The sequence below is a fragment of the Parasteatoda tepidariorum genome, chromosome 3 (genome assembly GCF_982258835.1).
Source record: "Parasteatoda tepidariorum strain Cologne lab strain chromosome 3, Ptep-v5.0, whole genome shotgun sequence".
Classification (NCBI taxonomy): Eukaryota; Metazoa; Arthropoda; class Arachnida; order Araneae; family Theridiidae; genus Parasteatoda; species Parasteatoda tepidariorum.
Genome location: NC_141757.1, coordinates 8,867,136 through 8,881,542, shown reverse-complemented (window position 1 = coordinate 8,881,542; position 14,407 = coordinate 8,867,136). Strand labels below are relative to the sequence as shown.

The window sequence follows — 14,407 nt, the reverse complement described above, 5'->3', positions numbered from 1 at the left end:
TACTCGTAGTAGATTATTTTTTAATTAATAAATGTATTCTAAAATTGTAATTAAAGACTATAATGAACCAGATGAATTTAAAGATCCAAATCAACATCCTCTATTGCCTATACATCCCTTTAGATTAATCATAAATGGTTCTTCCAACAGTGGAAAATCAAACTTATTAATCAATTTAATTTATGACTATTTACACTTTGATAGACTTTACATGTGTACAAAAGACATATTTGAATCTAAGTATAAAAAATTACAAGAAAAATACATTCAATTTACAGATGTAGAATTAGAAGATATTCAAAAATGTAAAGGTTTAAAGAATAAAAAAGAAGTTTTGAAAGAATATAAAAAATTTAAAAAAGATCAAGTTTTGTTTTCTTCCAAACTAGAGGATTTTATTACCGTAGATGACTTGGATCCTTCCTATATGAATTTAGTTGTATTTGATGATTGTATATGTGAAAAAGATCAACAATCTATAGAAGAATTTTTTATACGAGGAAGAAAGAAAAATACATCCCTTATCTATATAAGTCAGTACTATTATAAAATACCTATAACCATCAGAAGTAACAGCAATTATTTTATATTTTTCGATATGAAACAAAAAGAAATTAAACAAATAATACGAGAAATAGATGGTCAATTAACAAAAGAAGAATTTAATAAAATGTATAAGAACTGTATCAAAAAACCATATGATTTTTTAGTTTTAGATTTAGTCAATCCTAATATGAGGTACCGAAATAAAGAATTTATGTAATGGAAGAATATTTAGAGAAAAGAATTTTTATTCACAGAAAAAGTTATAATTACTATCAAAAGATTAGTATCGCACTATCTATGAGTAAGTTTTTATTTAGCGCATCTGGCTTATCTGGTTTTATTTTAATCCCTTTATCAGCTTTGAGTTTAGGAGCTGGTGTGATTGAAGTGGTTGACAGATCTTTAAATATATCCGAAAGAAAAGAAGAACAAATTTTATAAACAACTACTGAATTTGTTTAAAGCTAATACATTAACTGAAGAAGAAATTCATAAGAAAGAGGCTGATTTTATTCAAAGTTTGAAATATTTTCCTTTAGAGAAATACGTTAAAAAAACTCAATTGAATGGCTATAAATACATATAATTTTTTATTACCTATAAATGACGTGTAAAAGTAATATATTCAAAGTTGGAAAATTAAGTAAAGACGGAAAGTTCAAATTTTGTTGTAAAGAATGTGGTCAAAAAGGATCTGGCTTTATCAATTCAACAATTAATAATTTACCCTTTGAAATGCATTTACCAGGACATCAATTTACAGGACCTGGAACACAATTATTACATGGAAAGAAAAGATTAAACGATGATTTAACATATAAAGAATGGAGTAAGCCCATTAACAGAGTAGATGAAATTGCATATAAACATGATGTTTGTTACCGTAAAAATAAAGATACTAAAACTAGAAATGATGTATGTGATAAAAATATGATAGAAGAGTTAAATACAATTCCAAATCCTACAATCAGGGAAAGAATAGAAAGAGGAATTGTTAAACCTATTATCAAAGCCAAAAGAACATTTGGTATGGGAATGATTTATTGTTTAAAATGTAAAAATTTTACTAATACTAAAGATGTTTATGAAGAAACTTCTAAAAATGGAAGATTGACGAGGAAAGGCATATGTGAAGTTTGTGGATCTAAAAAAAGTACTTTTTTAAAGAAAACGGGGTCATAGAAACAGTATATTATGATCCCGAAAAAGGTTATTGTGGTATCAATGAATTAAAAAGAAAAACAGGTTTATCTCAAAAACAAATTACAGAATTTTTACATGAACAAGATGTTTATACTAGACATAAACCAATTATTCGTAAATTTAGAAGAAGGAGATGTTACGTTTCATATATTGATGATCAATGGCAAGCCGATTTATTATTTATAAAACCATTTAGTAAATATAATAGTGGAGTTAATTATATTTTAACAGTTATTGATATGTTTAGTAAATATGCTTGGGCTATTCCAATAAAAAGAAAAACAGGCGAAGAAGTATCAAATGCTTTCAAGTTAATATTTAAAGAACGAATTCCAGAGAAACTACAAACGGATAAAGGTACGGAATTTATAAATAAAGATACTCAAAAATTATTCAAAGATAATAATATTCATTGGTTTACTACTGAAAATGTTGAAATAAAATGTTCTATTGTTGAAAGATTTAATCGAACAATTAATGGAAAAATAAGAAAATATATGGCAGCAAATAATACAAATAAATACTTAGAAGTACTAGATAAATTAGTTTATAATTATAATAATTCTTATCATCGATCTATTAAAATGACACCCTCACAAGCCAGTCGGACAGAAAATGAAAGTATCGTATACAATAATTTATTTTCTAAAAAAGAAATAAAGAAACCAAAGTTTAAAATAGGTGATAAAGTTAGAATTTCAAAATATAAAGAAACATTTACCAGAGGTTATCATCCTACATTTACAGAAGAAATTTTTATAATATCTGAAATATTGAAAACAGATCCTATAACTTATAGAGTGAAAGATTTAAATGGTGGAGAAATTAAAGGAACTTATTATGAAAAAGAATTAGTAAAATATAATAAGAAAAATGAAACATATAAGATTGAAAAAATAATAAAAAGAAAAGATAATAAGTTATTAGTGAAATGGGTTGGTTACCCTGAAGAATTTAATAGTTGGATAGATGAAAAAAATATTATTCTAATTTAGGAATCATTTTTAAATCTTTTAATTTTAAATGATTAAATTTAGTATAATATTTTCTTTTATTCTGTTAAATAAATTAATAGCATTCGGATTATATTGAATTTCATGAGCTATTTTTATCTAAATTTTAAATCTCGTATAGTTTTATTATATAAACCTCTAATAACATAATAATGATAATCAGAATCATTTTTATTCTTTTCTATTATTGTAAACATTGTTTTTCATTTTTTATTTTTAAGTCATTCATTTTAATTTTTATTATATCTAATTTCTTTTGAAGTTTATCATTATCATTAAATTTATTAGCATAATAATTAATTACAACATCGTTTACTTTTTTAGAAAATTCAGGTAAAATCCAACATTGTAATTAAATCCCATTATATTTTAATTCTTCTACCTTTAATTTCATAAAATAATGAATATAAAATTAACTCTTTAGATTCTTTATTTTCTAACCACTTTTTATTATTAATTTAAAATCTCCAAACAATCCATAATAATAACTATCTTTAATTTGCTCATCTTTTAAAGAAGTCATTTTATTACGAAACATTTTTAAATTAATTTTATTTTCTATATCCATTTATAATCTCTAATTTCATATGTTATTTTTTCAATTATTAATGTAAAATTTTATCAGTAAATATCTTTTAAAGAAGAACCAGTAGTTTCAGTAAGAATATCCTGCACAACTTTGACCTACCATTTTTTCGTAACTAAAGAGCTTATAAAGAAGATTATTATCAGATAAAAAAATCACACCACTCTCCGGTTAGAATCCCACGAAGCGGTCAATTTTTATCGCAAAGTGGCATGAAAAAAGTTTCTTCGATTTTCCTCCCGCTGATAAGGTCAGAGAGGAAAGTGTTTTAATTATTATTATGTAAATAAATGGAAAGTCATTATTTCGAAATATTTAATCAGATTAAAAGGAATAGCCATTCAAATTTAAAAATTACATTTGATAAGGAAGAAGAAAAATATTATTATGATACGAAAGACTTTGACCAATATTTAAAACAGAGATACAATTCGAGAATTAGTTTTTTTAAAAAGTTAAAAAGAAAATTGAACTTGGTTTTTACAGTTGAAACAGATGAAATGTTTTTAAAATTTTTAGATTATATGTATTTTAAAAAGAGTTTAAATTATAAATATTTTATGAAAAAGATATGTGAATATTATAATATTTCTAACAATATTAAGTTAGGTACTCCTAAAAAACAAAACATTTATGATGAAATTTGGAATTCGTTTCTTAAAGAGACAGAAAAGTATTTATAAAAACTCCATTTAATAAATGGAAGATAAATTTTGTTGCGATTGTAAGACTTTGAAATCAGCTGACGAATTTTACAAATATAAAAAATATTTATTTAAAAGATGTATAGATTGTGATCTTAAAAGAAAATATATATATTATGAATGCGATTGTGGTAAAAATTATACTTATTCACATAAACAAAGACATTTTAGAAGTAATTTTCATATAAAACGTATGAACTCCTTTTTATAAAAGTATTTATAAATTTTCTTCCTTATAAATGAGTAACATGACAAAGGAGTTCAAACACTTGAGTAATGTACTCTCAACTTTCAGTATTAAAAAACTAAGAGAATTGATAACTAAATTTAAAATTCCTGTCCTGACTGATAAGAGATTGAAATCAAATATCGTTGAGTCAATAGTTTCAGATATCAAAATTACAGGAAATTATAAATCTATTTTATCAGATTATTTAGGATTAGATGCTTCTTATTATATGAAACTATTTAATAAATATCCTAAGTATAGAAATGAATTAAAAAAAGTTTTTGATTCTTATAATTTAAAATATAAAGATGGTCAATTTATACCTAAAGAAGAAAAAAATATAATAACTGAAACTAATTTAAATGCTTTGTATAGGCCTCAAAAAATAAAAGATAAGGTAAAAGTAGAGGTAAATCTTAAAAATTTCTTTAAACCAGATTATAAAATTATTGAATTCAGAGGTCAATATATTGAAAAATATAAAGTTTATAGAAAACAATATAGAGTGGTAGGATCTAAAATTTTACCTGAACAATACTATAATATTTTAAGAAATGTATTTAAAAGGGCTATTGGAAATATTATAGGAAAAGTAGATGTAATTATACATAATCCTAAATTAAATGTACCTTTTCATGATAAAATGATGTCAACTAAAACTGCTTTTAATGAATACATTGATAAATTATCTAACCAAATTGAATATAAAGAACTCGATATAACAGAGTGTATATTTGATTTTAATGTCATCGAATTACCTCAAGGTGGTAGACACAAGGCTTTAAAAATGTATTATGAAACAGATCCAGCAAAAAAGAAAAGTATTTGTCAAATAAAAAATGATGATAATATATGTTTGGCTAGATCAATTGTAACAGCTTTAGCTATCCAAAATCCTGAACTGTTAAGTGATAAATTATGTACTGAAAAATTATCAAGTAATGAAATAATTTATATTAAAAAAGGTCGTGTTTTACAAAAAACATTAGCTATAAAATTACATGATATTTGTAAAATTCCTTTAGAAGTGTGTAGTTTAGAAGAAGTTAAAATATTTGAAAATTTTTTAGACATTCAGATCAATATAGTTTGTAGAGAAAATGGTAATGAAATTATATATAATGGTGATTATAAATCAACATGTATTTTTATATATAAGAATAGAAATCATTTCGATGTCATTACATCAATGACAGGATTTTTAGGTAAGAATAATTATTGTAATTATTGTAAAGTGGGTTATAAACGTTCAAATCAACATAAATGCCCTTTAAAATGTGATAGGTGTTTTGTTAAAGAATCTAATTGTAAAGGAGAGGAAATATTTTGTAAAAAATGTAATCGGAAATTCTTAGGAGAAAACTGTTTTGATAATCATAACAAGAAAAATTCAGAAGGTTTTACTGTTTGCAAATTACTATGGAAATGTCTAAAATGTAAAAGAAATATTAATAGAGAGGACAGAAACCCTGATGATCATATATGTGGTGAATATCGTTGTAATAATTGTTGGAAATGGGTTATGAAAGGTCATGAGTGTTTCATGAAATATGAAAAAAGTAAAGGAGGTGTATGTGAAAATAATTGTGTAAAAAATAAATGTAATAAAAAAAGATGGTGTAAAAATTGTAAATATGATTATACAGAAAAATACTTATTTTTTGATGTTGAAACCCAACAAGATACAGGAATTCATGAAGTGAATCTAGTTATATGTCATGATTTTCATGGAAACGAAACAGAATTTAAAAATGAAAACGATTTTTGTGAATGGTTATTTAGTGAGGAACACGAAGAATATACAGTTATAGCTCATTATGGAAAAGGATTTGATTTTCAATTTTTAGCTAAGTATTGTTTTAAAAAACATATAAAAATATTCACAATTTATCAAGGAAATAAGTTAGCATATATGAAAGCTAATGAGTATGATATAAAGTTTATTGATTCTATTAATTTTACAATGTGTCCACTTAAAAAATTTCCTAAAACATTTGGTTTAAATGAACTGGCCAAGGGTTATTTTCCTCATTTATTCAACAAACAAAAGAATCAAAATTATATTGGTAAATATCCAGATAAATATTACTATGGATATAATTATATGGTTAATGAAGACAGGAAAAAATTTGATAAATGGTATGATTCCATTAAACATGAAACCTTTGATTTCCAAAAGGAATTTATAAAATACTGTAGATCTGATGTAGATATTTTAAGAAAAGGTTGTTTAGAATTAAGAAGATTATTCTTAGAAACTGTGAATGTAGATCCGTTTAAATATGTAACTTTAGCTGGTCTATGTATGGCCATTTACAGAGATAAATTCTTGAAAGAAAACACAATAGCTATTGATGAAATTGTCATTCAAAAAGATCAGTACAGTAAAAAATCAATAGCTTGGTTAGATTACATATCAAAAAAGGAAAATATTAATATACGCCATGCTTTGAATGGAGGAGAGAAAAAATTACAATTAGGTGAAAAATGTTATAAGGTAGATGGATTTTATAAAAATACAGTATTTCAATTTAATGGATGTTTCTGGCATGGATGTAACAAATGTTTCACTAGAACACAAGTAAACACTGTTAATCAATTGCTCATGGAAGATTTATGTAAACGAACTAAGAAGATCAATAAAAATATAATAGAAGCAGGTTATGAATTGGTAAATATCTGGGAGTGTGATTTTGATAATAATAAGGATATGAAACAATACATGAAAAAAGAATGGAAGAGAGATTTTATAGAACCTTTAAATCCTAGAGATGCTTTTTATGGTGGAAGATGTGAACCTACCAAATTAAAATATGAAATGAAAAGTAATGAAAAAGGTAGATATATTGACGTATGTTCTTTATATCCTACTGTAAATTATTTTGATAACTATCCAGAAGGTCATCCAATCAAAATATTTAATCCTAAAAAATACGATGAAAATTGGTATGGATTAATAAAATGTAAAGTACTTCCACCTAGAAAAATAAAGAAGAAAAATTAATATTTTCATTATGTAGAACTTGTTCTGAAACAATAAAATGTAATCATTTCAAAACCACTTTAGAAAAAAGGAAATGTGAAATTTGTTACGAGATAAGAAATTCAGAATGTAAACACGATGATAGCGATAGATGTATAATCGGAACTTGGACTACTGAAGAGATCAGATTAGCTATTAAAAAAGGATATAAAATATTGAATATTTATGAAGTGTGGCATTTCGAAAATAAAACGAATGAACTGTTTAAAGAATACGTCAAGACGTTTTTAAAAATAAAATTAGAAACATGTGACAAGTGGAAAAATAATTTCAAAAATGAAGAAGGGTATAGAAAAGTAGTTAAGGAAAAATTAAGTATTAATTTAGATAAAATTGAAGAAAATCCAGGTTTGAGATTCATAGCTAAAATATGTTTAAATTCTTTATGGGGTAAGTTTGGTCAAAGAAATAATACGAAACAAACTGAATATGTGATGGAAATTGAAGATTTTTACAGAATTATTCTAAATGATACTATTAAAGATTTGAATATGAATTTTTTAAATGACGATTGTGTGGAAATGAGTTATAAAATGAAAGATAAATTTGAAAAAAATAACTTCAATACTAATATATATATAGCTGCTTTTACAACTAGTTCTGCCAGAATTAGATTATATGAAATGTTAGATAAATTAGGAGATAAAGTACTTTATTATGATACAGATAGTATAGTATATATAGACGACGGAACCAATAAAATTGAAACAGGATGTATGTTAGGAGAATGGACTGATGAATTGGGAAATGATAAATATATTACATCTTGGATAGCTGGAGCCTCTAAAGATTATGGGTATAAATTAAATGATAAATCGGTACATGGAAAAGTAAAAGGATTTAAAATGTCTTATCAGAGTGAAACCATATTAGACTTTGATAATAGGACTAAAATAATAACAGGTGAAACAGATTGTTTAGATGTAGAAATCAATCAGTTTAAAATCGAAAAAGATAGGAATATTTCAAGTATTAAAACAAATAAACGTTATACCTTTGGATACGATAAACGTAGACTTTTAGATAATTATGATACTGTACCTTTTGGCTTTTAAAAAAATGTTTCTTAATAAATGGATAAGATTACAGTCATCCTAAACATTCAGGGATTTATTTTTCCCTATCGTAAGATTGTAAGAGAGATAGGATGGGCTCATTTAAATTTACCAATCGGTGAATATATTGGCGTATTTACACCTAATTGTGAATTGAATGATCAAGAATTGAAGATTGTACGTAAATGTACTTCAGAAGTACACGGATTAAGATTTAATAGAAATAAGAATAGTTTATGGATAAATCATCAAGATGTAAAAAATTATATAAATAACCTATATCAACTATATGGTGGTACATTTGCTTATAAAGGAGGTATTTTAGAAAAAGAGATATTAGATGAATTGAATATACCATCTATTGACATTGATGTACCTAAATGTACTAAAATTTTAGGACCTGGATGTTCGTTATACAAGTGTATGTATTACAGAAATTATATTACAAAAAATGTTCTTAAATAAATGGAAGAATTTAATGACCTCAAACGATTTCCTGAAACATACAAATTAAATGAACTCGAGATAGGTAAATATAATTTAATATCACTGAGAAAAATAAATACAAAATACGGTGACTCTATTATAGCTAGATTAGAAGTAGACAATGATGAGAACGATTTTTATCTCTCGAAATGTCATGGTGAATTATCTGATAAAGCTATAAGAAAAATTAATAGTGGAAAATATATTTTTGATTTTAAAGGTAAAAATAAATATTACGATTATGAATTACATGTAAAATAAAAAACGATATTTTCAATAAGGTACAGGATTTTTAATAAAATAAAAATTATTAATATAAAAATAAGAATTTTTAAATATACTGATATTTCATATAAAAATGTAAAATATAGGCCTATTTTAAATTTTTTTAATATAAAAAATAGGAAATTAATAGTAGTATATAGGGAAGGGCAAAAGTGTCCTGTAGCCCCCCCTATATACTACTACGGACCCTTCACAAAATGATTTTTCTTTTAATCGGACCCTTCACAAATTTGTTTATCTTCATTATTATTTTGTTAATCAAATAAACCCTTTACTGGGCAGAAAACAAGAAAGATGGATGTAAACGAATTAAGTTTTGTCTTCGACAGACGATTCTTCCATTATTCGTCCGAAATTAATATTCTGCGTTCAGCAGTATAGGCTCAATACCAAATATTTGTATGTTGCATCTCTAATTTAGAAGCAGCAATTGTTGTTTATTTTTTAAAATTTAACTTTTTTAATTATAATTTTACAGTGTTGAGCATAATCTTGTAACACAACACTGACCTGGAAGTTTTAGGATTCTTACTGGAAAACCTGGAAAAATCAGGGAAATTTTAAACCTGATTTGAGTGGCCACCCTAATAAAAAATTTTAGCACATTATCAAAAAGTTCAAGTTCTGTTTTTACTTATTTCAAAATAATTTAACAAAAAAACTTTATTTATTTTTTAAATATATATCAATAAATTTTATTCTTTGCACTATATGCCATAACTGAATTGGTATTTTTAAAACATTATTTTTTTAAAAACACAGTTCTATCCTATTTTTTTAACTGTGTATGTTTTTTTCCCTTAACAGGTTGATGCTATGAAAAAAAAACAGAAAGAGAAACAAGAAATGGAATTAGAGGTTTGTTGCTAAAAATTTAAACTGATTTTGCTAAATATTTAGTCTTTTAAAGATTAATTAAATGATATTATTTCAATATATTGATAATAAATTTAAAGTATGTTATTGTTTGAACAATTAAATTTATGCTTATTTAGATACAAAAAAAGGAACTGAATGAAAAGCAGGTAGAATTGAATGAGTTAAGGAAAGAAAAGTCCCAAATGGAAAGCAAACTCAATTCAAGCAAAACTCAACTTGATGTATTGACTTCTTTTTTTACAAAGTAGCACCCTTCAGGTAAGCCGAGTAAATAATTTTATGTTACTTAATATTGTTTATTAAATTTTAGCTTATTTTTAAAAACACGTGTAATTATAAAATACAAATAATCCACTATAATGTGATAACAATAGTAAATTAAAAATAATGCATGAAATCACAGATGCCTCATTCTCACTTAATCTAACACATATATTTTCTCCATTTCATTTTGCTTTTTTGGTTCGAAGATTGAATTTGAGGCACTGAAATTTATCCCCTGTAAAAAACAGAAATCTTTTTTGCTTGTCTCTACTTATTTGTTATTTATTTTTTTAAATGAATTTAAAGCTCATTTTACAATTTGCTTTTTATGGAGCGAAAAAAAAAAGATGTAAACACAGCCTTATTTCATCCTTTTTCTATTTAATTTTTAAAAAAAAAATAAATTTCAAGCTTATGTAAGCAATTAAATTTTTTGTATATTTGCTAAAGTGATAAATCACGAAAATTGTACTTATCATATTCCTACGTTATGCTTTTCATTTATATCCTCTGCTGCATTATTATGTTCTTGTAAATTGAGCTTTGAGTTACTTGTTAAATAAAACTTGGGAGTTTAAAATGTTTACAACTTAATTCGTCTTAGTAGATTTTTTGTTGAAAACAATTATAGTTGCCTTGTTTGTGTATTTTAAAATTGATCAAATACAAGACCAAATACAATACGACACAGGTTAATGAGTGAAGCTATCAAGGATATGGATAAGCAATTTAATTTTTGTCTGTCTGTTGAAGTGATAATTCACTAAAATTGTAGTTATTATACTCCTTGGCTACACTTTTCAATTACTATATCCTTTTGCTGCATTAGTAAGTTTTTGAAAATTAACTACTTAATGATAAACTTGATATCTTAAAGTACTTAATTTGATTGTAGATTTTTTTGTGGAGGGCAATTACTTAACTTTCCTTGTTTATTTTATTTTCTTCTAGATTAAAATTAAAATTGACCAAATTCTACACCTAATGATGACATAGCCTGTATTTCACCAACATGTAAGTATGCATTTAGTTTTGTATCACTTAGAAACATTTATTTTGTTTATCTTTTATTCACATAAAGGTCCATGTAAGTCTTAATTATTGTAATCTGTTAACATATATAAAAGAAATTCTAATTGCAACTTATTTCATATATTAAATACATTGCTGGCATTTCTGTTCTAATTTTATATATAATTTTTAAAAATAATTATCAAACATCTAAGTGTTAAAGACAATTCCTTTTTTTTTACAAGATTGCAAATTTCTGGCATGTTGGGAGTATATGTCGTTTGCGGAAAAAGAAACCTAAGATAAAAGCTTTTGAAATTTAAAAAGCATAAAAAAATAAAAAAAAAGCCATAAAAAAAAGCCAAAATTTTCCATTCAAACGGTTACAGAGTGGGACACTGCTAACTTATTGATTCCAATGCATATGATGTCCGTGAATCTTAAAATTTCTAGCTTTATGGTATATTTAAAACAAACATTTTTATCATGTTTTATTTTTTAAAATATTCTTGAAAAAAATATGTTGATTTTTTTAAAATTTTTTTCATGTTTTTTTATGGTTATAAGTATTGTTTTTTTTAAAAGAAAACTTTAATATGTAAGAAAAATATTATGAAAGAAATGAATATCTATTAATGTCCATCAATTAATGTCCATCTTTACTACTGGTGTATAAATAGAGCCCCTGATTTTTGTAAAATTTTAGGGGTTCAAAAATTCGATATATACAATTTGATATATGGTATTTTAATTATTCTACTCTTGTGTGTTTCTTTAAAAGACAACACCTTAGAGCGTCCCTTTTATTAATAAGTACTGGTCTCATGACTTAGACCTAGTCATATTTAGTTAGTTTTGATGATTGTTACATTTGTGTTTGGTGCAGCATGACCAATTCTAATTCTTCTGTCATTAAGTTTTACATATATTGTAATCCATAAAAAAATGGTTGGTATTATCGCCTATATGGGCTTTTATTTTATTTTAAAAATTTTTTAATTTTTATTTTCTCCTTTATTGAATGCATTGTATCATTTTTCATACATTCAATGCTTTGTGTTACTTTCATAAGTAAGGGGAAAATTTTCTTGTGGAGTATGATTAAAAATGTACACTAAGTGCAAGTGCAGAAAAAAAACTCCATACTTTTAAACTATTAAAATTCTTTTATGAGTCTGGACTTTTCAACTTTATTCGATGTTCAATCTTTTTTTCATATTCAAAAGGTAGTTTTCAAGTGTTTACTGTAATCAACTTGAAGAAAATAGTGAATGAACTATGAAGTATTCGATATAATCACTTTACTATTCCACAAATGTGCAAGAAGTGCCTGACTGCATCAGAGATGTATAAAAAATGTGTTTTGTTTCAAAAAGTTAGTTTTCAGTTCATACATCATTTAATCCCTCTCCTAGAAACAAAAATGGTTTATATTTCTCAGAAAATATTTGTTTATACAATGATATTTATTAAATTTTTATTATTGTTGTTTTTTGTTATTGAATTGGCAGATGTTGAATTAGTTGGATTATACAAAGTATTTTTTTTAGAGTATAGAAGATTTGCCATCAGCGATTTACCTAAGTGTTTTTAATTTTGTGTTAAAAAGCAAGTTGTTTTGTGTACTTATATTGCAACTTATAATGTCTTTCAGTACTTGGAACATTGAGTAACACATTAAAGTACTTAGTTAAAGATTGTGATCCAAATAGGAACAAGATGATGAAGAAGGCTATGAAGATGAATATGTAGTGAGTATTCTTATTTATCTTAAAATGATGGCTCAAGGAATGACTCTATAACAATTGTGTATATTCCTTTTTGCTGCAACGATGGTGTGTGTATGAATTTTCTATGGGGTGTCTGAACAATATACAGTCAAACCCCGCTATAGTGAACATGGTTTATAGTGAACTCCCGGATATAGTGAACAAAATGTTCGGTCCCGTGCCTTGCTATACCCGTATAATGTTATTTTTTGTGGATATAGTGAACCAAAAAAGCGATGAAGTTGGATATAATGAACTTTTTTCTGTCTTCGACTGATTTTTTTCTTCATTTTTTTGTAATAATTTCGAAATTTCTACTTCTAAATAAATACATATACCGATTTTTAAAACCATCTATAGTGGAGAAGGTAGCGATAAGCATTTTTTTCTTGTTTGCTTCTTTTATCTTACTTTCCCATCCCTAAATAAATCAAGTAGATGTTTCCAATCCAGGCAGATGATGCACCTGTAAGGTGTCAGTGGGATCAATATGCATTTTCTGTCAGAGGGAATGAGTAATTATTCATTATTGGTCAAAGAGTTGGACACTAATATGTGTTGATAAGGCCCTCATTTCAACTCCTTTTTGCTCTCAGTGCAGTTAAAGAAAGCCTGCAAACAAGTGTCTCAAATTTAACTATGGCGAGCAGTAAACGCAAAATGTTCTCCATTGATGATAAAATGGGCATAGTCAGAAAAATTGAAAATGGATGTAATCAAGCTGATATTTGCAGGGAATATAAACTATCCAAATCTACAGTTCGTAACATATGGAAAAGTTGGCAATTAACAACTTCTGCTCATGAAAAAAATTTAAATGGCAGAAAAAAGTGGAGAAAAGCGGATCGCAAGGATGTTGAAGAAGCATTACTGAAGTGGTTCAGCATTCAAAGAAGCCGCAATCTTCCAGTATCTGGACAAATGTCGATGAATTTGCTAAGCGATTTTATGAGATTACTTTTATGTGCTTGCTCGAATGGCAGATTAGACAAGTTTAAAAAGTGGACTAACATAAATTCAGGAAAAATTATCTGAGAGTCGGGAAATGCTTCCATATCTGATGTTGAGGAATGCTCAACAGCTAAAGATTACTAATTATTTTTTTTGTACGCAGGACGAAGAGTAATAAAAAATAAAAAAATTTTTGCTACTACGTAATATTTTTCAGTCATTTATTTGAATAACGTGTAATAAAAGGGAGGAGTTTGGGAACCATTAGTTAAATTGCCTGCGTAACGGATATAGTGAACTCCCGTTTATAGTGAACCAAAATTTCGGTCCCTTGAAGGTTCACTATAGCGGGGTTTGACTGTATATCTATGCACATAAGTTAA

General features: G+C 25.7%; 1 protein-coding gene across 1 annotated transcript in view; it reads left to right on the top strand.

The window, feature by feature from the left end:
• Window positions 1–14,407, top strand: part of LOC139424856 (uncharacterized) — a 165,038-nt gene that overhangs the window by 50,690 nt on the left and 99,941 nt on the right. The window contains exons 10-13 of the mRNA XM_087158755.1: window positions 9,958–10,008; window positions 10,146–10,287; window positions 11,245–11,307; window positions 12,959–13,055. Of these exons, the coding sequence (XP_087014881.1) occupies window positions 9,958–10,008; window positions 10,146–10,277 (183 nt within the window). The 3' untranslated portion in view covers window positions 10,278–10,287; window positions 11,245–11,307; window positions 12,959–13,055. The remainder of the gene's footprint in view (window positions 1–9,957; window positions 10,009–10,145; window positions 10,288–11,244; window positions 11,308–12,958; window positions 13,056–14,407) is intronic.